At 41.3% G+C, this 26,303-nt stretch overlaps 1 protein-coding gene across 2 annotated transcripts in view; it reads left to right on the top strand.

The window, feature by feature from the left end:
- Positions 1 to 26,303, top strand: part of NLRC5 (NLR family CARD domain containing 5) — a 72,521-nt gene that overhangs the window by 29,308 nt on the left and 16,910 nt on the right. For both annotated transcript variants that reach the window (XM_087940456.1, XM_087940455.1), the window contains exons 17-33: positions 1,136 to 1,219; positions 4,102 to 4,185; positions 5,356 to 5,445; positions 7,199 to 7,261; positions 8,577 to 8,660; positions 10,788 to 10,871; positions 12,343 to 12,432; positions 13,857 to 13,922; positions 15,204 to 15,287; positions 15,387 to 15,470; positions 16,266 to 16,352; positions 18,936 to 19,010; positions 20,553 to 20,636; positions 21,450 to 21,533; positions 23,231 to 23,317; positions 25,554 to 25,637; positions 25,923 to 26,006. In XM_087940456.1, the coding sequence (XP_087796582.1) occupies positions 1,136 to 1,219; positions 4,102 to 4,185; positions 5,356 to 5,445; positions 7,199 to 7,261; positions 8,577 to 8,660; positions 10,788 to 10,871; positions 12,343 to 12,432; positions 13,857 to 13,922; positions 15,204 to 15,287; positions 15,387 to 15,470; positions 16,266 to 16,352; positions 18,936 to 19,010; positions 20,553 to 20,636; positions 21,450 to 21,533; positions 23,231 to 23,317; positions 25,554 to 25,637; positions 25,923 to 26,006 (1,398 nt within the window). The remainder of the gene's footprint in view (positions 1 to 1,135; positions 1,220 to 4,101; positions 4,186 to 5,355; positions 5,446 to 7,198; positions 7,262 to 8,576; positions 8,661 to 10,787; positions 10,872 to 12,342; positions 12,433 to 13,856; positions 13,923 to 15,203; positions 15,288 to 15,386; positions 15,471 to 16,265; positions 16,353 to 18,935; positions 19,011 to 20,552; positions 20,637 to 21,449; positions 21,534 to 23,230; positions 23,318 to 25,553; positions 25,638 to 25,922; positions 26,007 to 26,303) is intronic.

The raw sequence follows: 26,303 nt of genomic DNA, 5'->3' as shown, positions 1-26,303 counted from the left end.
TGCCGAAACCTGAGGCATAATCCGGGAGGAAGGCATTGCCGAAGAGGAAGGTCCTGGGGAGGAAGGCACTCCCAATTCCACCTCCTCCTCATCTTCTTAGTCCTCTTCCTCTAAGAATGCAGACTCAGGACTTGGAGCCACAACCATCACTCAACCCTGAAGATCCAAACGTTTTGCCTGCAAAAGTTTATCAGTTCAATAACTAGCATCTCCAACTAAAAAGATTAGATAACACGAGGTCAGAAGGCACCAATAAAGGAGAATAACTGTAGCTCAGGGTCGAAATGAGGGGCCCTCGATGCTCTCTGCGCTTCATTGTTTTCTCGCAGATGTTTCATTACCCAAGCTAGGTAACGTCATCAGTGCTAGACAAGATGGGAAGGAGCTTTTCATTTCAAAAATTAAGCAGCCAGATGTGTTAGCACCATCTTGATAAACACTTTTGCACTAGGAGAATGCAGAACTCAGCCAAGTCCTTGGCTCAAATAACCTAGTTTGTTTTTTTGTCCTCCAAAGGTATAGCCCAGCCAGCGAGCATGCCAGGAAGCATGCTTTTAGTAAGTTGTATTTTCATCTTTTTGGTGGCTCATAGCTCCAAAGCAGTGGTGCTCCCTTTGCCACGCTCTATGGGGACAAAAGAGCCTGCCAACGTTCCCAAGTACTGGCGATAGCAGACCTAACACCTAGGAGCACGGTGGCTTGCGTTGTTAGGATGCTGGATTGCAAGTTAGCAAGCCCGTGTTCGAGACCCGAAAGCTGCCCTGGAATGAGATGAGTTTCCGTCCTTTGCTCCAGCTCCTGTCAGGGACATGAAAGACATCCCCAACTGGGCATCCCTCAGGCAACAATGATGTCACAATCCTTTCAACCCTAAAGGACTTCAGTGCTTCTGACATGAGTGCCATGTGGACAGTTCTAGTATCTTTTGAAACTATTTACAGAACTCTCTGCAACGAGTTGCAAAAAATAATCATCATCATCATTTTTCCTCATTTTGGACTAGCTGTTAGCATATTGTTATAGAATCTGTAGGGCAAAAAAGCATTGGGGGTGGGGAAACATCAGAAAGGGGAGGGGTTATCATCCTATTCTCGATTTACATCTTTGCAATGCAGAAAATGATCTTCTCTTTCAGCCTGGAGGGTTGCACAATCGGGCTCTACGGGACTCGCCGCCTCCTTACGATTCTCACCAAATGTTCTGGATTGGCAGAAATCAAGTAAGTTTCATGATGGATGCGTGCGCGTCTTTACCCAACGTTTAAACCAGAATGAAACTGAGTTTGCATGAACAAAGTATAGGTTGTCCTCTACTTACGGACAAAATTGAGACCAGTGGTGGGATTCAAAACTTTTTACTACCGGTTCTGTGGGTGTGGCTTGGTGGGCGTGGCAGGGGAAGGATATACTGCAAAATCCCCCTTCCCTCCCCACCCCGCTAACCTGCTTTCCAGCTCCGTTCTCCTGTGCAGGGCAACCAAAGGAGACCCAGCCGATCAGCTGGGACTCAATGGGAGGCAGAGAAGAAGAGATGGGGTTGGCGGGGCCAGTCAGAGGTGGGATTTGCCGGTTCTCCAAAGGACTTAAAAGTTCCGCTACTGGTTGTCCAGAACCGGTCAGAACCTGCTGATTTCCACCTCTGATTGAGCCCAACATTTCTGTTGCTAAGCTAGGCAGTTGTTAAGTGAATTTTGCTCCATTTTACAACCTTTCTTGCCACAGTTGTTAAGTGAATCACTGCAGTTGTTAAGTTAAACTTTTCTCCAAAGGAACCATAACACGTTTTGAATCTGAAAGCTTTTAGTCGCCCCATTTAAAATTATTTTCAGGCAAAAACCAGGCACAAATCTATAAAACAGTTTCCACCTGAAATGCTGCATTATGGGTTGAAAATAGCTGCAAACTTTCTGGAGCTCCAAATGACCACATGGGGATGAATATCAGTTTCAAAGCTTCCGTTAAAGTTGGAAGAACCTGTTTCAACCCCCCATTGAAAGACTGAGAATGTGAAACCTCTTCTACCCTCTTTGTAAATGTGTCTAAAACCGGCCCAAATCTTCAGATTTTTTTGTGGGGGGAGAGGGTTTATGCAGATTTTGGAGAAGGCTGTGATAAAAGTGGTTTTTTTTCTGCTGAGGCAGACCACTTGAGATAAAGATGGAGAAGGAATACAGATTATTCTGCCAAGAGGAATTTTAACTCAGCAGGCGGCCTATTAGTTCCAGCATAACTACAGAATTGGAGCAAATTGAAATTCCGAAGTGCAGGAGAGGCAGGCTATTTGCACATTTTAATGTGTCACCAACAGCTGCAAATGAAGGCTGGGTTTCTCCATGCAGAACGGGCCCTGCAAAAAATCATACTGTAGCTGATATTTTTTTTTCTTGTACTAGCCATACTATACAGTAGTCCTTGACTTACAATTAGCCGTTTAATGACTTTTGGAAGTTACAATGGCACGGAAAAATTTTGACTTATGACAGGTCCTCGCGCTTACGACTGTTGCAGCATCCCCCAGGATCTTCATGGGGTCAAAATTTGGGTGCTTGACAATGAGCATGTATCAGTTGCAATGTGCTGTAATCATGTGATCACCACTTCTGACTTTCCCATCTAACTTCTAGCAAGCAAAGTCCACGGTGGAACCCAGATTTGCTTAAGAATTGTGCGATTCACTTAGCAGCTGGAGTGATTTGCTTAACAGCCGTGGCAAAAAGGTTGTAAAATCAGGAGCAATTCACTTAATAAGTACCTGGCTTAACAACATAAATTCTGGTCCCCCTTGTGATTGGAAGCTGATGAATACTTTCACACCATACATGGACCTGTTAATTTCTAATATCTCAGGACATTCAGATTTATTCTGTCTTTAATATCTGAAGTCAGAAAAAGATCTAATCTTACTAAATGGTTCTAAATATTGTTACATTGCCTGTAGAATCCATGCTGAGATGATTGCTCAGTATTGTTAGTTTTGACATCTTTATCCAACTTTATTTAACTGCAGTAACCAAGAAGCTGACAAAAATTTCTAAATTTTTACATACAAGCTTTGAAAATTCCCCCATAATAAATTTCAGTTTAACACTTTACAGGTAGTCCTCCACTTACAGCAGTTCATTGAGTGATTGTTCCAAGTTACAACAGCACCGAAAAATGTGACCATTGCAGCCCTTCCCGTGGTCATGTGATCATAATTCAGAAGCTTGGCAACTGACTCACATTTATGACGGTTGCAGTGATCCGGGGTCATGTGATCTCCTTTTGCAACCTTCAGTGGGGAAGCCAGATTCAGTTAACAACCATGTTATTCACTTAATAAATGCAATGATTCACTTAACAACAGTGGCTAGAAAGGTCATAAAATGGGGCAAAATTCAATTAACAAATGTCTCACTTAACAACATAAATTTGGGGCTCAATTGTGGGCAGAAGTCGAGGACTACCTGCAATTGAGTCTATTGGACCACCTTATGCGTGGGCGGGGCTCTATCTACAATAGCTTGGATGGGTTATTTTACGCTTGTTGCTGTAAATGTCTTTAGATAATGAACAATGTTGGATACTGTACTCTGTGAAGACAGAAAAGTTATAAAATGTAACTCAGAAGCAGAACACAAGTATTTTTGATTAATATTTTCCAGTTGGCATTTGATAGAAAATGGAGCAAGGATTGAATGGCTCATGAGATGGATCTGGTCCAAGGTAGCTTCCCTGAAAGTTTAATCTTGATGATGGCATTTAGCAGGAGCATTTGTTCTGCCTAGATTCAATATTTTTTTCATGCTTGACGCTTAAGATTAACCACTGCTGCTGCCAAATCTTTTCTCTAAATGCCAGCAACTCAGTTTGAAAAAAAGCTTAGCTCACTGGGCCACATCTACCAGGATCTGTGCTGAGTTTGACCAGTCAGGGAAGTGATGTTCTTGAAGTAATCTTGATGTGATGTTCCTCAAAATCACACCAAAAGCCTGATACTCTTGCTAGAGACCATTTCAACAGCTCTTTCGACCTTGAAACGTATTTCTCCTCTGTAAATGCAGTAGTCATGGTAGACTTTATTCTTCTGATGCATTTCAAACTTTCCATTCCACCTATCTAGCTTCTCTGGAAATTTACTAAATGATCAAGACATTGAGCAGATGGTGTTGTGTCTGTCCAGTCTCAGGAGCTTAAGATGTTTAAGGTGAGTCCAGATAGATTTCTGCCTAGAAACGCAGTGTAGGTACACAGAGCTACCAATTCCTATTTTTAAAAAATCCTTAATATTATCAGATTCCATACTCTGTTCACCTTTTTATCTTTAAGTTAAAAAAAAAAGATTCGTCAAACTAAAACAAGGTACAGATAGTGCTTGACTTACAACATTTCATTTAGTGACTGTTCGAGGTTACAACGGCACTGAAAAAGGGATTTTATGACTGTTTTTCACCTTTGCAATATCCCAATGTTTCTGTGATCAAAATTCAGACATGTGGCAACTGGCATGTATTTATGAATTGTGATCACCTTTTGTGACCTTCTGACAAAGTCAGTGGGGAAATGAGATTCCCTTAACAACCATGTTACTAAGTTAAAGTTGCAGTGATTGCTTAACAACTGTCCTAAGGAAGGTCATAAAATGGGGCAAATTCACTTAACAACTGTCTCTCTTAACAACAGAAATTTGGGACTCAATGTGGTTATAAGTTGATTACCTGTAACTATTTCCCTACCCTTGTAATTTCAAGAAGAATTCTGCATTCAACTACATTCTTAGAAAACTGAACTGAACTACTGTTTGTAGAAGTGTGTCTATCTGCCTAGAAAAAAAAATGAAATTTTGGGTGGAGGAAAGGAGGAGAACTGTAGCAGGAGATATTCAGTTAAATTGGTACTTTCTACCTGGCTGTGGCAGCCATTTTGTGAATGGGTAAATTTCCCAGCAGCCATTTTGTGGGTTCATCCACATTTCCTTAAAATCCTCAATCCTTTAGTCCAAACAAGCTCCAGTTTCATATTTTGTACAAAGCTTCCAGATAGTAACAGTGATGCAATTGTACCACATATTGAACAAATTAAAGATCTTCATTAGCACAAGAGGGTAGACTTAATTTTCTATGGCTTAGTGTAGGGGTCTTCAAACTTGGCAACTTTGCACACTTTGAGTCCTAGAACTCCCTAGCCAACCATATGTCTTAAAGTTTGGAGATCCCTGGCTTAGTCTATTATGGAAACTCAAACTACTTAGTTCAATAGATTGGGTAAACTAAGAGAAATAGGTTGATTCACCAACTATCATGGGGGTGGACCAAGCATGGATGCAAACCCAGACAACATGTTGTTACTTCTATCCTCTTCTCCCAATTTTTTGCAGCATCAAAGATAATGTGTTTTCATCCAATGGTATTTGCTTGCTGGCCAATTCATTCAACCACTGCAGGAGAATCTCTGAAATGGACATCAGGTAAGCAATGAAAGCTTGGAATAAGACAAATGTAGGTGGATTAAAGCCTACTGTGATGGAGGAACCTATAATTTCATCTCCCATTTCTTGCCTCATGAAGATTTCTTGTTTAGGGATAGACATAGGTACCCTTTGAAAGTTCTGCATTTAATTAGTTGAAGAGGAGAGGAAAATAATTTTCCAAAGTCATTGTATGGGGAAAGTCTCCCCTAGTGGAGAGGAGGGAGAGGAGGAACCGCTGACAGGGAGTGGAAGTGTGGCTCCGGAGGTTGTGGGGAAGGGCAGAGGCTGGCTGAGCAGTCAGACGAGGACCCAGGCCCATCCCCTCTCTATCCTAGGGCACGCAGGGAGGAGAGGATAAGGGAGAGACATGGTCTACTGGGGAGGAGAGGGCCTTGATCCTCTTCATGGGCTGCAGCTGTGACAACTGGATAAGAGGACGGACGTGCATATGGGCGAACGCTAGAAATAAAGCGTGGAAATATCTCTAGTTTATGGTTCCTCTCTGAGTTTGGCGTCCTTCCCAGTGTGGGTTATCTGTGGACATCCCCCTGCCCTTATCTTGCTTGTTTGTGTTGCTTTTTTTCCTTCTTCATGTAACTGTTTGTGTGGGAGTTTTTTGTCTTCTGTCAAGAATATTCGGAGCTTGGAAGCAAACTGAAGGAATAAAAGGGGCTTCACCTATTTTCTGTGATTGTGTTTGTTTGTATCCCACCCTGGGTCATCACACCCTTAGAGGAAGCAGTACAATCAGGATAACCCATTCTTAATACAAGTAGTCCTTGACTTATGACCACAATTGAGCCCAAAATTTATGTGGCTAGGTGAGACATTTGTTAAGTGAATGTAACCCTATTTTGTGACCTTTCTTGTCATAGTTGTTAAGTGAATCACTGTGGTCATTAAGTTAGCCACAAGGTTGTTAAGTGAATCTGGCTTCCCCATTGCCTTTGGTTGTCAGAAGGTCACAAAAGGGGATCACGTGACCCCAGGACCCTTCAACCGTCATAAACGTGAGACAGTTGCCAAGCATCTGAATTTTGATTGCCTGATCATTACAGCGTCTCCATAACCAGCACGGGGATGCTGCAATTGTCATAAGGCCCTTTCTTCAATGCTGTTGTAACTTTGAACGGTCATTAAATGAATGGTTATATGTTTCCTTGAGGTTTAATGGGAAGAAGAGAAGCCAGGGAGATGCAGACATCCAGAGAGAACTTTATGGAATAGAAATTGAATAAATGAATAAAATCCTGCAGGACAGGCAATTCTGGGCTCCATTACAATCGTACATTGACTGCCTATACACAGAAACAGCATAGAAATTTACTACAAGTCATTGTCTTTAGCCATGGAACATATATCCAGTGTAAATTTCTGGAAAATCCATTGTAAAATCCAGTAGTAAATTACATAGAATCCAGTAAAATAAATTACATAGAATCCAATAGTAAATTACATAAATTACTCTTATCCTTTTCATCTTTCCTATTACCTTCGACTATTCATATCTTATGATTATGTTATTTTGTTGTTTGTATGTACACTGAGAGTTTATGCACCAGAGACCAATTGTACTGTACTGTACTGTATTGTATGTTGGTCAAAGAGAGAACCAAGCTCTCTTGCTTTTTGTAGGATGAACCACAGAATTCATCCTTTCATTTTTAAAGATGTTTTGACTTGAGAATGTCTCATTCCAGTGGAGAAATGTGGTTTCTGAAAGTGAACTTATGCTTTGTTGTGGTTCTAGATCAAGGAAAAATGCTTTTTTGCATTTTGTGGAAAATGAAGCAAGCGAAGCACTCTTCTGCAGGTCTGTGATGTCCAATCCAACCTTTATGTTTTTATGACACCTTTGCTTTCTTCAAGAGTACGGAAAAATCTTGCATGCTTTAAAAATCCAGGGAAGGAACAGAATAGTTCAGGGGTCAGCAACCCTTTCATATATGTGAAATCATGGAAAATAAAGAACTCCAATAATTAAATGGCCGAACATAGCATGATGAGCCTTGGTGGCGCAGTGGTTAGAGTGCTGTACTGCAGGCTGCTTCTGCTGACTACCTGTAATTTGGCAGTTCGATTCTCACCAGCCTCAAGGTTGACTCAGCCTTCCATCCTTCCGAGGTGGGTAAAATGAGGAGCCGGATTGTTGGGGGCAACAGGCTGACTCTGTAAACCGCTTAAGAGAGGCCTGTAAAGCACTGTGAAGTGGTATATAAGTCTAAGTGTTATTGCCATTTTCCTTCCTTCCTTCCTTCCTTCCTTCCTTCCTTCCTTCCTTCCTTCCTTCCTTCCTTCCTTCCTTCCTGTTAGAATGCAAGAGTCTGACTCTGCCCACAGCCAGGAGTTTGATTCTCACTGGCTCAAGATTGACTTTGCCCTCCATCATTCCAAGGTGGGTAAAAGGAGGACCCAGATTGTGGGGGGCAAGAGGCTGACTCTGTAAACCACTTACAGAGGGCTGGAAAGCACTGTGAAGCAGTATATAAGTCTAAGGGCTATTGCTATTTCAAAAAGCCATTTTGGAGCTCAGGTTAGTATGATTAGCTATCCTTCCTTCCTTCTTTCCTTCCTCCCTCCCTCCCTCTGTTCCTTCCTGTTTTACTTTTGCAAGAGCGCACAACTTGAACTCTCAGCGCTGAATGGCTTTTCTTTGGTGCCTTTGGAGAGCCCTTCCAAAATTGTTGCAGAAACACAACATGAAAAATATATTAAATATGTGGCAATTAATTAATTGTACTTAACAAAATTGGTTGTACTTAATTAGTTGGTTGTACGTCACCCAGAGTCAACCCTAGATGAGATGGGCAGCACATTCATTTAATAAATAAGCAAAATAATTGTATTCCATTTTAATGTGTGTTTTGTTCAAATTAATCATTTAGCTTTGATCTCAGTTCCCTTACTTCTAGGAGAACATTAGAAGTCAGGCAAGAGACAAAGGCAAAACAAAGTCCACTACATTTTATAGCAATCCATGGTTTGCTGAAAAATGTTCAATAGCTCAATGTTCCCTTTTTTCCTGAGTTCATTAGCCAGTTTTCAGACAAATGCATCATTATAATATTGTTTTCTACAGTTAAAAGCGGACTTGCTTCTAGCTTTCACTTTGAACTGTCTTCATACAGGTTCATCCACTGTGGCATTAACGAGCCTGATCTCAGAGCATTGTGCGGTGTGTTTGAAAACTGTGGCCATCTTGCAGAATTGGAGTAAGAGAGGAATATTATTACAGTTGGGTCTCCCTGGTTTCGCAAAGTTCTGTACTAAATTTGTGGGCATGGGACCTGGAGGAATGCTGGGAATTGAACTCCATATTTCTTAAGGTTGCCAAGGTTGAGAGACTGTGATGACCCGGGGTGTGGCACAAAGGCAACACAGCCAGAGAATAAGTATTACTCTCTGGTCTGGAGAAAAACTCTTCCACGAACCCGCAACAGCCTTTGGCTGCAGATATTCCAGTCTAAACGTTGAAAGCAGAAAACTTTAAACTATAAATCCAACAAGGCAAGATAAGGTAACAAATCCAGCAGGGCAAGATAAGGAGTCCCAGAAGTGAAGTAACATGGCAATAAATCAAAACGGTTAGGAGATTGCCAGGAATTCAGATAACAGCCACCAACACTAGATAGACTCAGTATTTGTTCTCAACAATCGCCCCTCCCTTCTGCCTCTCCTATAAACTCCCTCCCCAGGTGTGCCTAATGAAGGGAATCAGGGCCCTTTTCTCCCCCTTAAGCCACGCAACCCACATTGCTCTCTTCTCCGTTCTTCCCTCTGTGCTCTAGGATGAAGAGGGGGTGGGCCTTGGCCTTCCTCTGAACCTCCTCCCCCTTGTTCTACCTCTCCCCTGCTCTGCCCAGCCTGACTGCCCTTCCCCAGTTTCCTCCACAGCCAACAGAGCCACACTCCCACTCCCTGTCAGTTGTTTGTCTTCCTCGTCAGAGTCAGACTCTGACCGGAGGGAGGGGGGGAAAGGGGGCATGACAGAGACACCGATGGAGAGATGGAGATGCTAAACTGGGACTAAGGTGACTCAGATTTCCACTAAGCACCAAGTTAGCCATCTCTCCATCAACTCCACAACAGGGTTGTTCTTGTCAGTTTAAAATAAGGGAGGAAACCAAACGTGCTGCCTTGCACTCTCAGAGTGGAGAGGGGATATCGGTGGATTTGTTTAGCGTAAACCTAAACTAATGGATTGTCACAGTTCTGAGCAGATTATAAATTAATTAAAATAGGTGATGGATGAAACAGAAAATGAATCAAGCCAGCCTGAGAAGCAATGGAGAAGGCAAAAGAGAACTCAACCACCACAATAGCTACCGCTAGTCCTCGACTTGTGACCAGAATTGAGTTTAAAATTTATGTTAAGTGAGACACTTGTTAAGTGAGTTTTGCCCCATTTTGCTACCTTTCTTGCCCCAGCTGTTAAGGGAATGAGTGGAGTTGTTAAGTTAGTAACACAGTTGAGTGGATCTGGCTTTCCCACGGACTGTCAACTCATGAAGCATCCCTGACCTGCTCTCGAGTTGCCACCTCGAGGGGGACGGGGAATCAAGCCTCACAGCGGCATCGAGGAACTTGCATTTCAGCCAAAATAAAGCACATTCCAGCCGGCATTGTCAAGGTCATCTCTATGGAGATCCACAATGGCCGGAGGGAGGGACTTCTACAACCCGTGAAATTGCTTTGTTGGGGAATGTGACTGATGACACATCTTGGGGGAAGGGGAAACAGGGTCAGAGGCAAGATTCGAATTAAGTGAGGTCAGAGTTGGCTTCACTTGGTCCGGGCCAACATGAAGCTCCTAATAAATAATTGGATTTCTTTTGAAGCTTGGCCTGAGGCTCATGATTTAATTAGGGCATCAGTTGGAACCCTGACAGCGATTTTGCTTGAAGATCGCCAAAAGGGATCACATGACCCTGTGACACTGCAACCATCATAAATATGAGACAGCTGCCAAGCATTCGAATTTTGATCACGTGATTGTGTGGATGTTGCAATGGTTGTTAATGTGAAAAATGATCACAAGTCACTTTTTTACTGTTGTTACAACTTCAAACCGTTGTTAAACAAATGGTTCTAAGTCCAGGACTGTCTGTACTTCCATTTTGTTGCAAAAGAACTAATCATGGTCATGTCTCTCAGTCATCTGTAAATTTAATCATTAAAAATACTGCAATGAAGTCATCAAGAATGGAGTCCAACTTTTCCATGGAGAACAACTTCACAGTTGGTTAAGCTTTTTTAAAAGAAACAATTCCTGAACTAATAGGGGCATTTTAAATGTAACTATCCTGGAAACTTACATTTTTTTAAAATTCCTTTGTCAGTCTGTCTGGGAATGATCTTGACCACGAAGGATTAAGGTGGATTTTTGAACATTTGCCCAAGATCCAGAATTCCTGCTCATTGAAGTAAGTGGATTCAGCGTGAGAAGCAGAGGGGAAGTTACGGGATTCTAGGGGAAAGTGACACCCCCATTGCAACTTTATCTGTTGAACCTCAACCTGCTATCTCTCTACCATCATCACCACTCGCAGAAATCCTTCCCAGAGAATGAGTGGTTATATTAGGAACATGCAAAATTTGCATCCTATTCTTAGAACTGATTGATGCCTGGTTTATTTTGCGTGTGTTTTAATTGGTTGAGATCTAGAATTTTAAAAACGATTTTATGTGTCTTTTGATTTTTGTTCGGAAGCCACCAAGAGTTGGCGGAAAGCTATAGAAATGTTTTAAATATATAAAATAATTTTTACGGTACTCCCAAAGGTGCTTTTTCCAAAAGGCAACTGGACTTTCTTGTTTTTTGCTTGAAAACATTTCAGTTCTAATCCAAGAAGCTTCAGTTCTGAACCAAAGAAGCTTCTTGGATGAGAAATGAAACATTTTCGAAGAAAAAACTCCAGAAAGTCCAATTGCCTTTGGGAAAAAAGCACCTTTGGGACAACTGTGACCTGGATGATTGAGAATCTCCATAGATTCTTATTCTTATCCAGGTTATATTGGTGGTTAAGTCTCCCTCACCAGTTCTGTATTGTCCTTGCTTAATGGTGGGACTCATTTTAGCAGTTCCTAGATTCACGTGGTCCGTTGAACTATAATAGCTCCAAATGCTCATTATTTGCTCATGGTCATTGATCAACTAAGTAGCTGTAACACATAACAGCAAGCGCAAATGTAATAAGAGCCATAAAACTACCATATAAACTTGTCAATTAAAATGTTGAACCCTAGAATCGTAGGGCTGGAAGGGACTTTGGAGGTCTTCTAGTCCAACCCCCTGCTCAAGCAGGAATCCTCATACTATCCTGGACAAATGAGGCTGTCCGGTTTCTTCTTAAAACCTCCCGTGATGGAGCACCCGCCACTTCTGAAGGCAACCCATTCCACTAATTAATTATTCTCGCCATCAGGAGATTTCTGCTTAATTTCTGGTTGGATTTCTCTTTCATGAGCTTCCCCTTGATCTTCCTTCAGGTGTTTTGGAGAATAGTCACGCTAAAGATAACTTTAGCCTCCTCTTAATATGCAATAGAACTGACCTAGATATTGAGGTTCAAATGAAACTGGGAAGTTATCAGTAGTTATTATTGGGGTTTTTTTAGATAAGAAATTTGAATAAAGGAGACCATTATCATTAATTGCTTTGGAAGAAAATGACAAACATTTGTTTTATTTTCAAAAGGAAAATAATCTATTAATTTCAATTCTAGTGTAGACTCAAGCATAACAGAATCTAGGAAGGTGGACTACTTCACTTTAGCAACATCTTAAACACATAGGAAAATAATTACAGATAGTTTTTAATAAAACCATGTAACGTATGTCGAACCTTTATTAAAAGAAAGTGAAGTAATCTGTCAATTGCTATTTCTTTCATAGAATCAACCACAATGGAACCTCACCAGATGGAGTTCTCCTGCTGGTTAATTCCCTTGCCACAAAGGATGATGTGGTTGAAATTCAAGCAAGGTGTAACCATAAATTTGTACTAATTTATTTTCTTTTGGTTTTATTGTGGATGTAGAAATGGGGTTTTCAGGGAAGAAAGGCAAGCTGGCTGGATGTTCAAAAGGATTTGAAGTAAGCTGAGAATATATAAAAAGGAATTAGAAGTTAACCTGCTCTATTTTAGAAGGCATCAAAAGGAGAATGGACAGGAAAAAGTAATGGAAATAGATTAGTGGTTTGGTTGAGAATTCAGTCCAGGTTCTCAGTCATTGGATTACTTGAGTCGATTCAGAATATCAGTTCAATTCTATGTTTCAGTTTGAAGCAAAAAAAAAAAAAGGGGGTGAGATGGGCAGCATGTAAATTTAATAAATCTTTCTCCAAGTATCACTTTTGAAGCATGGAACTTGACAAAGTGTCCATCAGATTCTACCCATTAATTTGATTTGGATATGTAATTGGATCATGTTCAAAGGAACTTTCCTAATTAAAACTGTTGAAGCAAAAGTAGGATGAATATAAACTGGGATTTGAAGAGTGTGATAAAATTTTTAAAAAGTAAAGATGGTGATTACAATTCTGCAGTTAAAGCTCTGTTCCTTTTAAATGTAGATCACGTATGGGAAAGTATCCAACCTTGGCAACTTTAAGACCTATGGATTTCAACTAGGGGTGGGATACGATGGGTTAACTACCGGTTCGGGATTTACGAGCTTACCTGCACGCTGTGAGCTGCGCGCCTGTAAATTGTCATCAGCATGCTGTGTGCAGAGAAGCAGCCTTTGAAACAGCCCTCTTTTCCTGCTTTTTTAACTGCAGCTGTGCCGCGTTCGGCAGCTGAAGTTGAAAAATCAGGAAATAAAGATCAGGTAAGAGCCCAGGTGGACAGGTGGGCAAAAACATCAGCAGACATAGAACCAATTCTGCGTCTGCTGCTCTTCATACCTACAGGTTCTACAGAGATGGACAGAACCGGTAGAAACCCACCCCTGATTTCAACTCCTAGAAGTCTCCAGCCAGCCAGTTGACAGGTCTTAAACTTGCCAAAGTTGGACACATATTTAATAGTGTGGTTGTGGCTGCCTTTTTGAAGTTTTTGAGCCTCTTTATGAAGATCCCTGAAAGAAAGATTACAGAGAGGGTCAGAATCAAACTTAGTTCCACCTATATATCTTGTGAAGCATTCAAGTAAGAACAAAATCGCTTTTTGCTTCCCGATATTCTGAATTTTTGCAGAGTCTGTTATATTTGTTAGAAGGTAGAATAGAGAACCATACAATGGCTTTCATTTGCATTCTTTAAGTTCTGGCCATATTTATCTAAAAAAAAAAAACTGGGGATCTTGGAATAGAGAATAGTTTGAACAGAATGAACAGAAATTTCAAGAGATGTTTGCCCCATCTGTACTTTTTTCTCAAATTGTCTATTTTTTCTTTCTTTGCCAGTTTGTGCCCTGAAAAAATGCTGCTTATCACACTCAGGAAACAAGATAAACCTCAAAAGATCCTGAGGTAAGTGAAATATTACTCAAATTCTCTTTTTAGCCATTTAGAGTATTTTGTAAATTATTTCTGGAGTCTGTCAATCCTCAAATCCTGTGCTATGAGAACTGCTATGTTTTACCCTGAAGTCACCTTATTCATCCATATTTGAAAGGCATTTATACATCATTCCTGATGGAATATTTTTAATGTCCCCTACAATACACTTTTATTGCCAATTTTCCCTATTTTTAATATCCTTCACAATGTAAATGAACTTTAGTGCAAGGTGTTGTGTGTGTTTGTGTGTTTGTTTCAGCTATCCATCTGGGATATGATTTTCAAAGTGATGATGGTTGAATTCACACAATTTGCAAAACATGGTTACTTAATTGGGCTCCTAGTTGCAAGCTCTACTCCTTCCCTTAGCATGGAAAAGAGGAGGAAAAGGAAGGTGTGTTGAATACGTTTGCTGCCTTGAATGATTTGTTAACTAATAAAGAGGGGGTGATATATACAGCTAGTCCTCAACTTACAACAGTTTGTTTAGTGACCGTTCGAAGTTACAACAGCACTGGAAAAAGCATCTTGGGTCCATTTTTCACACATGATCATTGCAGCATCTCAAAGGTCACTCAGATGCTTGAAAACTGGTTCGTATTTTTGAAAACTGGTTGCAGTGTCCCGAGGTCACGTTGATTCCCTTTCGTGACCTTCTGACAAGCAGTGGGGAAGCCAGATTCACTTAACAACCATGTTACTCACTTAACAACTACAATGATTCGCTTAACAAATATGACAATTAAAGTCATAAAATGGGGGGAAACTCACTTAAATTTCTCACAACAACATAAATTTTGGGCTCAGTTATAGTCGTAAGTCAAGGACTACCTGTACACACACACACACACACACACACACACACACACACACGCACACACACACACACACACGCACACACATTCTCTCTCTTTCTACATTACATACATACATACTTATTTAAGAGGCATTAGTAATAGGAATTTATCTCTTTGCTGGGGACTTAGTAAATTAATAGCAACCCATGTTCCTCACCAGGATGGCCCATCTAATCTTGGGAAGACCACAGCAAAAAGTTTAACTTTTAGATTTAACTTTTTTTCCTATCCTTCATGATGGGAGGGAAGGAGGGAGAATGAAGAGGTAACTAAGCATTCATTCAGAATCCAACCAATTCAGCCAAGGATAGAAAATGGGTAGTCAATCTCTGTGGTTTCTTGAGTTATGCACAAGAAGTCACCTGAGTTGATTTTTTATTCCTACGCCCTCTAGTCTAAAGGAATGCAACCTCCAAGCAGAACATCTGTCACAGCTGTTGAGTGGGCTGAAAGAATGCACTGTCCTGAGCAATTTCATGTGAGTTCATGCACTATTTCATAACATTCTTCTGTCTGATGGTTTAGTTAGGAGCTATCCAACCAGATTTTTTCACTAGCTTATTGTATTTGTTCCTAGATCAATAAACAATGGCCTGACACTCAGAAGTGCCAAAACTCTTCTTAAGTCTCTAAGGAGATTGACTGGTGTGCAAAAAATATGGTAAGTAGATATATAATTAGGGAATCAGAAAGTGCAAAGAAATTCTGCTTTGTTCTTTGTCTTATTATTACTTCCAGCTCTGTGGAACTTTCAGAAGAGAATATTGCAGTTCAAGATTGAATGATGGAGTTTTTGGTATTTGAGCTAGATTGGTGGTTTTCAGATATTTCATTACCCAATTAGGTGCTAACGTTACACTGATGATATCTAGAGTTCACCTCTGTATGAAGACGTGCGGTGACTCAGTGACTTAATGATGCTGGAGATGGTCTCGGCTCCAGTAGTTTGAGCCCTAACTGTGTTTGGCAGGGTGAGCTCCCATCACTCGCCTCAGCTTCTGTTCTGTCATCCTAAAAGTTCAAAAGCAGGTTCTATGCAAGTAGATAGATAGGCACCACTTTGATGAGGAGATGAGTTGGTGCTCTGTGCAGGCAGGCAAATTCCTGGTGGCTCTGAACCTTTCCGGTTGCGGCACCCATTTGCGAGGCAGCTATGGTGGAGGGCGGGGTCATGGGTGGCGCTGTAGGAAGAGCTGTTTGTCTTTCTGGTGCAAAACCAGCTTGTTCTCCTGTGGCACTCCTTGGGAAATGTGCAAGTGTGTCCTATAACAGGGCTGGTATCTTGGCAAGCCAAACTATTACTCTGCATTACCATTATGGTCTCCTGGCTACTACTACTACTAATAGTATCTCCGTGTGAATGTGGTCTAGAGTTCTTTTAGGATGAAGGGGAAAACCACGAGGAACCTTCTGCAAGGAAACACACTTCTCTCAGCACTTCTGCTTTGTCTTCTAGCATAGAAGAACCATGGGTGACAGATGAAAGCTTTCCCACCTTCCTGAGTCTGGCTGCTGAAGTCCAGGGAGAAGTGATCACCATCATGTAATTAAATCCTCCATTTCTATTGTTGACTGATCGCTTTCTGTAGGGTAGGGTCCTATTCAAGACCTGTGTTGTATTGCAGTTGGTGATATAATGGCTTTTGAGTAGACTGGATCCCTCCCTCCCTTCCTTCCTTCCTTCCTTCCTACCTTCCTTCCACCATTCATCTTGACAAATAACTGACAGTGTTGATGAAGATTCTCAGTCATCCAGGTAAAATTGTCTGAAAGTTGAGTCATGGCAACTGGGCTTATTTTCTTGTTCATTTGAGAGATTTCGCTGCTTGTCCGAGCAGCTCCATCATTGGATGAGAGCAGTGAAATGTTTCAAACCAACAACAACAAAAATTCAGTTGTCTCATGACTCAACTTTCAACCGTTTTACTTGGATGACTGAAAGTCTTCAGATATTGCCACACCTTTTGAAGAAGAAACCTCTGTGGTTGGTGTGGGAGGAAATGGTACATTCCAACAACTGTTTTTCTAACTAACTTGTTCTGGCAGATGAAGGCACTTGGATGAGGAGAGAAGTGTCTCAAACCAACACAAAAACCAGTCCAGGTGATGACTCAACTTTCAGACAACTCTCAGTGATGAACAATCTTAAAATAATTAAGAGCCATTCCAATCACAAATGATAGTGGCTGAGAGCAAAATCACAACTGACAGTCACTAACACAGGTTTTGTGTACACAGAACCCCAAACCCAGGCGTGGAAGTAGGTCCTGAAGGCCTTATGAAAGTCAAGCAAGATTGGGTTCCTTCTAATTTCTAAAGAGGGAGGATGTTCTATAAAGTGGGCACCTTGGCAAAATAGGCTCACCTGGAACTCTATAACTGATGTGATTCAGGATAGGCTGTCCTACAAAATCACAGGTGGTCCTGAGGTTTTTCAGGAGATGCCAGAGAAATGTAGCATGAGGTATAGAGAGAATCCATGGGGAATATACTCCAGGTAGTGCGTGGCTGGATTAAACAAGTATTGAATGGAATTGAATTCTTTATTGTCATTGTATGTATGTATGTATGTGTATATATATGTGTGTGTGTGTGTGTGTATCTTTGGTTATTCGGGTTTTCTCCCGCGTAAGATTGGAAGTATCTAGGCAATGTTTCGGATGAAGTCTCATTCATCATCTTCAGGCTTGTGTCTTCGGCTCTGTGCTTCTCAGAGTGATTCTCAGTAATCACTCTGAGAAGTACAGAGCCAAAGTCAGAGGCCTGATGATGATGAATGAGACTCATCAAAACGTGAACCTCAGACACTTGAATATGTATATATATATAACAACAAAGATCACATACAAATATATAGAACCTCATAAATAATATATATATATATATATATATACACATATATACATATATATATACACACACACACACACACACATACAGAATACACATACAACAAAATTCACATAACACCCAGAGAACAGACCCAACAATCACACACACATGACAATCCCTGAACACCCCCCAATCTGCCAAAATTCCCCACCTCCTAAAAACACACAAGCATCCACACAATAGACCAAGTAATACTGTCCAAAAGCTCACTGATGGTGTGTGATGACCCAGGGTGGGATACAAAACAAACACAGTCACAGAAAACAGGTGAAGCCCCTTTTATTCCTTCACTTTGCTTCCAAGCTCCGAATATTCTTGATGGAAGACAAAAAACTCCCACACAAACAGTGACACGAAGAAGGAAAAAAGCAACACAAACCAGGCAAGATAAGGGCTGCAGGATGTCCACAGATAACACAAATTGGAAAGGACACCAAACTCAGAGAGGAACCATAAACTAGAGATATTTCCACACATTGTTTCCAGCGTTTGCCCATACACAGGTCCATCCTTTTATTCAGTTGTCACAGCTGCAGCCCATGAAGAGGATCAAGGCCCTCTCCTCCCCAGGAGACCATGTCTCTCCCTTATCCTCTCCTCCCTGCGTGCCCTAGGATGGAGAGGGGATGGGTCTGGGTCCTCCTCTGACTGCCTGGCCAGCCTCTGCCCTTCCCCAGCCTCCTCCACAACCTCCAGAGCCACACTTCCACTCCCTGTCAGCTGTTCCTCCTCTCCCTCAGTCTCCACCAGGGGCATGACAAGATGGTCCTTAAGTTCATTGTTAAGGGATAAAAACTGTTCAGGAAATGTGTAGTCCGAGTTTTAATGGTTCTGTATCTTCTGCCAGAAGGCAACAGTTCACAAAGATTGTGAGGAGGATGGGAAGAGTCGCTGAGAATGTTGTGCAACTTCCTCAAACAACGAGATGCGAAGATGTCGTCCAGGGCTGGTAGCTGGAGACCAATGATATTCTGGGCAGTTTGAGTGCTTTTTTGTCTGCTCCAGAGCTGCTCCATCCCATGCAAGGATGCCGTATGTCAGGACACTCTCAATGGTGCTGTGGTAGTAGGAGAGAAGTAGATGCTGAGATAGATTTATCTTCCTGATCATTCTCAGGATGTAGTACAGTAGAAAGTACCTTCAGGTTTTTGGGAGATGGCTAAGAATAGCCTTAAATCTTTCGGCCAATCTACATTTTCTCTTGTTTTTTGTTTTTTTTTTGACTTTTCAAAAGGAAAGCTGGTTCCCTCTTTATGCTGGAACAGAAATTTCCTCCTCAGGTGTGGAAAGGAGAGTTTGTGGTCAACAGGTAAGCAAGTCCTTCTACTGGTGTTTACCACCAAACATTTAATGAATGTGTGGGACGTTCTGATAATATTATACTAAAAAAGATATTAAGTGCACAGAAGAGCAACCAATATGATCAAACTATGGAGCTAAACCATACAAGGAACAGTTGCAGGAACCGAGTAAGTCTATCCTCTTGAAGAGGAGGATTAAGGGGACATGCCAGCCTTCTCCGAGTATTTGAGCGACTGTCACAGAGAAGCGGGAGTCAACTTATTCTCCAAAGCACCAGAGGGTCAACAGGAAGTAACGAACAGAAGCTAATCAAAGAGAGGTCCAACCTAGAACTAAGGAGAAATTTCCTAACCGTGAGAACAATTAAATGGTGGAATGGGTTCCCTCTAGATGTTGCGGGTGTTCCATCATGGGAGGTTTTCAAGAAAAGATTGAACAGTCGTTTGACCAGGATACTACAAGGTTTCCAGCCTTGAGACCTTGAAGGTCCCTTCTGGTCTTATGATTCTATGTTCTAATTTGTTTCTTGCCATTTGCCTGGACAGAAAATCTCAAATGAATGGAGAACACAAGACTTGAGTGACTTGCTAACTGGTGGAGAGATTAGACATGCCTCACTTTTCTTTAAGGGACTGAAGGCCACACTTTTGGGTTTCCTCTGATTTTATCCTTGTTGTAAACAGCTCTATTATTTTGGCTTGACAGAGAGAAAATAAAGGGTCCAAATTCACCTAGAGGATTCTCATGGCTGACAATGAATTAGTGCACAATTAAGGGGCGTGCATAAGTGCACAATCGTGCCTGCCATCCCTGTCTTATTGTCCCCATTTATTTGTACCTATTTCCTGTATTCATACTCATGTTTATTCTTATACCTATTATCTTGTAAGCAATTGACAAATCAAATCAATAAATAAAATAAAAGTAGGTCTCCCTGGTCAAACCCTTGACCACTCTTCCTCTGCAAAAGTCAAATGAACCACTATGAATCTTCTTAAGCAGGACAGGTAATATTCTAGGAAATACATGTATACAGTCTTCTAGTTGGAAAGTTTTGACTACAACTGGTTCGGAGTTTAGCTGCATATTGTGTGAACCGTACCTATTTGGTTAGCTTACAGTTCAGTATATTGTATAAACCCTGAAAATAACTCCACTTAGTAACCAGATTATACATTGTTATAAGAACTCATTTGCATGGTTTAGCATATGAATTCAATCAAAGCTATTGAAAGCAATTTTCTATGGAGTCCTCCCTTATCAGTCTGATTTCAGAGTATTTTTAGAAAATTATCTGAGATTAAATAAAATGGGTGTGTGAATAAATCAAAAATAAGGGTGGGGGCAAAGGGGGGGTCAGATATAAAGGCATGATTGAAAGAAGCTAGGATTCATAAACCAAAAACAAAGTGATAACCGAATGCTAAAAACAGCCCAGGGAGTGAGTTCCTGTGTCGCATTAAGCCAAAAACAAATAATATTTTGGCTTAATATTAGATGCATTGATTCCTCGTTTGATTAATTGATCAAAGTGATTTGGCTGTTCCAGGACATCTCGCACATTGTTTCCTGATGCTGAAGGGCCAACCTCATTTGATGCTTCGATGTATTTTCCAGCATTGCAGAAACTTTGGTAGGTCCCATCTGAACTAAAGTGTGGCTTAAGCTGCCTATCTTTGTTTGTCTTTATTAGATCCTGGATGTCTGCAGACTTGTTTCCCCTCCTCTTGTTTGTGAAACTCTTCAAGATTGGCTTATGTCGTATTTCTAACTTTGTTCTTAATTCTGCTTTTACTTCTGTTAATTATATTTTCTGCACTGCTGTATGTTTTGTATTGTAAATCTTCCTCTCCACTGTCTGACTAGTGAACCCAAAATAAATGAACATTCTCGGGAGCTTTGAATTCCCCAAAGTAAAACTTTATTGGAAACACCATTTTGGTACTGAAGAATCAAACCCAGCTCTGGTTTTCCCACACAAAGGCTTGCCTACTTAAATCATAGCTTCCCTTTCTCTCCACCCCTGGGTGTTCATGTTGTCCAATTAGGAGATTCTTTTTGTTATGGGAACAGTGCGTCTCCTTCTCAAGCAGCTGAAGTGATGACCTTGATGGTTCTCGGGCTCTCGCGATCCGTGCACATAATCTCAGCACTCCATTCTACCCTACCCTCCCCTTAGTTCATTGGCAAGTTGAATAGCAATAAGGTTGTAAAGAAGCAAAGCTGTTCAATCTTGACAGACAGACAGACAGGTAAGTCGATAGATGATAGATAGATAGATGATAGATAGATAGATAGATAGATAGATAGATAGATAGATAGATAGATTTCACTACATGAACAAATGTTTTTCTGTGCATTGCACAAGCGTCACACACGGGAAAACAAGTGATGTTCAATCACACTCCCAGACTTTTCTCAATTTTCCCTGTTTTTGGATTTCCAGGTTAACTGATGGCAGGATTCGTCCTGCCAGCATTGAATACATAGCTAAGATATTGCAACGGGGCTTTGTCATTGAAGATATTAAGTAAGTATAAAACTGCTACTGATTTCTAATTTCTTATTGCAAAATACAGATTTTGGGAATGAGAAAGTTCTTTCTTTGGGGGATTCCTTTAAGGAGGGGCTTCATAAAGACGGTTAGTACTTATTTTCAAGGAATAGTTCTGATTTATTGATGAGGTGGATACTGGTAGTCTTTGACTTATGACCACAATCGAGCCACAGTTTTCTGTTGCTAAGTGAGACCATTGTTAAGTGCGTTTTGTCCTAAATTACAACCTTTCTTGCCACAGTTGTTAAGTGAATAACTGCAGTTGTTTAGTAACTCAGTTGTTCAGTGAACATGGCTTCCTCGTTGACTTTGCTCATCAGAAGGTTACAAAAGGGGATCCCATGACCACAGGACGTGGCAACCATCATAGATATGAGTCAGTTGCCAAGCGGCTGAATTTTGAACAATACAGCGACTCCATGGGGATCGTCTTATTTTCCAAAGCACCTGAGGGCAGGATAGGAAGAAATGGGTGGAAGCTTATCAAAGAGAGATCCAACCTACAACTAACAGAAGTTTCCTGACTGTGAGAACAGTTCAACAATGGAATAGTTTGCCTTTTGGACTTGTGGGTGCTCCTTTGCTGTAGGTTTTCAAACTAAACTGGACAGCCATTTGATCAGGATGGCGTAAGTTCTCCTGCTCAGGCAGGGGATTGGACTAAAAGATCTTGTCAACTCATAAATAATTCCTATGCCTGTTTTCGAGTTGCCGTAGGTGGGGAGGAGAGACCCAGAAGTACATTCCATGCATATCTTACAAAGATTGTAGCTAGGCTACCGGATCTTCTGCTCACGAAAATCTTTTATTGGAGAATGTGATGGATGAGGCCGGGCAAGATCAGGGCTCGAAGACGTCCACAGATATCAGAACACACACTGGGAAGGATGCCAAACTCAAGAGAGGAACCATCAACTAGAGATATTTCCACACTTTGTTTCCAGCATTCGCCTGTACGCATGCCTGTCTTCTTATCCAGTTGTCACAGCTGCAGCCCATGAAGAGGATCAAGGCCTTCTCTTCCCAAGTAGACCACGTCTCTCCCTTATCCTCTCCTCCCTGTGTATCCAAGGATGGAGAGGGGATGGGCCTGGGTCCTCCTCTGACTGCTCAGCTGGCCTCTGCCCTTCCCCAGCCTCCTCCACAACCTCCGGAGCCAGACTTCCACTCCCTGTCGGCTGTTCCTCCTCTCCCTCAGACCCGGTCTCCTCTAGGGGCATGATAGCCCTCCTCCCCATACTAAACAAAATTAAGATTGGTTTATTTTGAGTTTCAGAAAGCTGTCTTTTAGATTTATTTATTTTTCAAAGACTCACTGTTGTCCTTTATTGTGGTAATTTAATTTACCAGCAAATGATGCCCCTTAATGCACAGTCTCTTACCCTCATCTTCCAAATAATGGAAATTGTGCTTTAAAATGAATTCTCATTTATTCTTTGATATTAGATACTTTTATTAGAATATGCATTTTTGTAAAGTTTTTCTTGGTTTTGTTCTTGAATAAAAAAAGTTATAAACATAAAAAATTGAAAAGCTATTATCTTTATGAACTGCTTTCATATTTGCATTTTCCTCTCTTTCAAAGGGTCACTGTACCATTTGCCAGTTTGCTAGTTCCATTCTTTTCTGAAAAACCTTTCTAAAAACTTGCACTTTCCTTCCACTTCTAGTTTTTCCAATAGTGAGCTCAGCTTGGACAGTCTCAGTATTCTTCTAGATGCTTTGGAGGGCAAATATCACCACTTAAAGAGTATCAAGTAAGTTGCCTTTAACTATACTGCTGTTGGCCCTGTAAGGGAATTCCAATTGTTTATTGACTTTGTTCCAATAATTACAGTGTTATTTACTGGGTTTACTTTTGTGTAAAGAATGAGGTGCTGCGTAAATACGCTTGTCCAATTCTGGTCACCATCATATATATAGAAAAAAAGGATGTTGAAATCTAGAAAAAGTGCAGTGAAGAGCAACAACGATGATTAGGGGGCTGGAGGCTAAAACTTATGATGAACAGTGGCAGGAACTGGATTTGTCTAGTCTGACAAAGAGAAGGACTTGATAGCAGTCTTCTAATATTTGAGCCGTGGTGGCGCAGTGGTTAGAGTGCAGTATTGCAAGTTACTTCTGCAGCCAGCTGCCTGCAATTTGGCAGTTCAAATCCCACCAGGGTCAAGGTTGACTCAGCCTTCCATCCTTCCGCGGTGGGTAAAATGAGGACTCAGATTGTTCTGGGCAAGAGGATGACTCTGTAAACCACTTAGGGCTGTAAAGCATTGTAAAGCATTGTATAAATCTAAGTGCTATTGCTATTTGAGGCGCCGTCACAGAGAAGAGGAGGTCAACATATTGACCTGAGGGCAGGACAAGAAGTACAGTAACAGATGGAAAGGAGAGATCCACCTTAGGAGAAATTGTCTACTAGTGAGGACAACCAGGCTTCCCTCCAGCACCTGTGGGTGCTCCATCCCTGGAGGTTTTCAAGAAGAGACTGGACAGCCATTTACCTGGAATGATACGGGGTCTCTTGCTTGAGCAGAGGGTTGGACTAGAAGACCTCTAAGGTCTTTTCCAACCCTATTTTTCTACGTACTGTATTCAAATATGCTAAGCTGTAGCGCATAGTGCTTCGAGTGGTTCTACTCTTCCGCAACAAATCTAGGAACCTGCGCTGGGCTACACATTCCCTGCTTTGAATAAGGAATGGCAATTGTTCGTTCTTTATTTAGTGACTGCCTTATTTAGCAGCTGTTCAGTTATGAAAACAAAGAGAAACAAGAACTCGGCAACTAATGCCTGCACTTATGATCTTTGTAAATCTGTAAAGTAAAGAGAAGCTGAAGCAAGAATATAAGCACAGTTGTGGATTCACAGTGACCACTTTGCCTAACAAAGTGTATAAATGATGCTCCAAAGTGAGGGAGCCACCATAGAGAAGGACCTATTTCTACGTCCCACCAGATGTACTTCCTTGATTGTTGGGACCTGCAACATGTCTTGCCTTCCTGCCTTGGTGTCACCCCATAATCAGGGGTGGGATTCAAATTTCTTAACAACCAGACCTGTGGGTGTGGCCTAATTTGTGGGTGTGGCTTGGTGGTCATGTGACTGGGTGGGTGTGGCTTGTATGTAAATATTCTAAATATTTATGTAAATATTGAATTATTTATTTAAAAAAGAGCAACTTTTACCCAAAATCAGGCAAAGCAGGCAGACAGATTGAGTTGCTCACAAAGTCACAGATTCACAGATTCACTTAGAGATCTATGATTCTGCAATCTGCTACCTGACTCTGTCACATAAAGTTCGCTTGCAAGCAAACTCACAAAATTAACTCACAACACACCATTATGTAAATATTGATATTTTTTTTAAATTAAAAAATAGCAGCTTTTACCCTCAAATCAGGCAAAGCAGGCAGGCAGATTGAGTTGCTCACAGAAACACAGATTCCCTTAGAGATCTATGATTCTGCAATCTGCTACCTGAGTCTGCACTGAAAAATAGAAGCTTCAGTCCTAAGGAAGCTTCAGCTCTGCTTTTAGATTAGCTAGAAAGCAAGAAATCCAACGATTTCCTGCTTTCTAGCTAATCTCAATCTCCTGGCATAGCAGAACAGCTGTTGTTCGGGCGGAGGGGGGGAATAGCAACTTACCAAATGCAGGCAAGTTGGATGGGCAGGAAGGGGTAGGGCCAGCCAGTGGTGCGATTTGCTGGTTCTTTGAACTGGGCAGAATCATAACAACCATTTTATAGAACCAGTTGGACCAGGTAGAATCCCACCCCTGCCCATAATTCACATCTCAAAGTTCATGTTTAGCTATTTTATTAGGATAAGCAAAAATGTTACAGGTACAAGCATTGGCTTGAAGGGAAATGAACAGGTGCTATTTATCCAGGGATATTTTTGGGGGTCCTGATCGGGTTACTCAATTAGCAGAGATATCCAAAACAGGGTTCTACTAATTATGATCTCTATCTTCTTCATCTATTTCTTAGCTTTGGCTCTTTGAACCTTGACAACACCACAATTCTGAAGTTGTCTTCGAGGCTCTCTGCAATGCCTCTCCTGAAAAAACTTGGGTAAGCGTTTGTATATTGAGTTCAGCCCAGCCACCTGGGATCTGAATGATGCCCGGATTAAATTTCCATCTTCTGTAGTGGAGTCTGAGACCTAGGGAGATTCAAATTCAGCAGTTTCCCATAGCATACATTGAGATCTCATGCCCTGAACAAAAAAGTCCTCTTTATTAACTCCCCTTTTTGAAAGAAAAAAAAACCACCATTCTCTTGCTGGGGAAAGTTGACCTCAAATAAGCCAACTGACCTACGTTTATTTGGGTTTTTGTATATATAATTCTTTTCTAGTTTGAACAATAACCATTTCGACAGTCAAATGTCTGCCCACCTTGCAGAAGTTTTGAAGGCCACACCTCAAATAGAAGAAATTGAGTAAGTCCACATTTTTCACTTGCACTTTTCCACTGTTTTCCTTCACTCTGAGGGCATTTTCACCCTGCTGTCAATTTTACCCCTGATACAGTTTTGGAAATGGACTTCAGGTCTTCTTCCACTGGCCTCCAATTGATTCCACTGAGCATTGAGCTGGATTGCTCTAATCAATGTCTGCCCTGGTTCAGAAAGGGACTCGTGTGGTGCTTTGAATAAACTGGAGAGCCGAGATATGTGGCCAGTTCCTTCTCCAGTTATTTGAGTTTAGGACATCGAGCCCTATGGTTCTATGGCTGG

The sequence above is a fragment of the Pseudonaja textilis genome, chromosome 11 (genome assembly GCF_049901715.1).
Source record: "Pseudonaja textilis isolate UNSWEBS1 chromosome 11, rPseTex1.2, whole genome shotgun sequence".
Taxonomy (NCBI): domain Eukaryota; kingdom Metazoa; phylum Chordata; class Lepidosauria; order Squamata; family Elapidae; genus Pseudonaja; species Pseudonaja textilis.
This window is presented reverse-complemented; position numbering and strand designations above follow the sequence as displayed.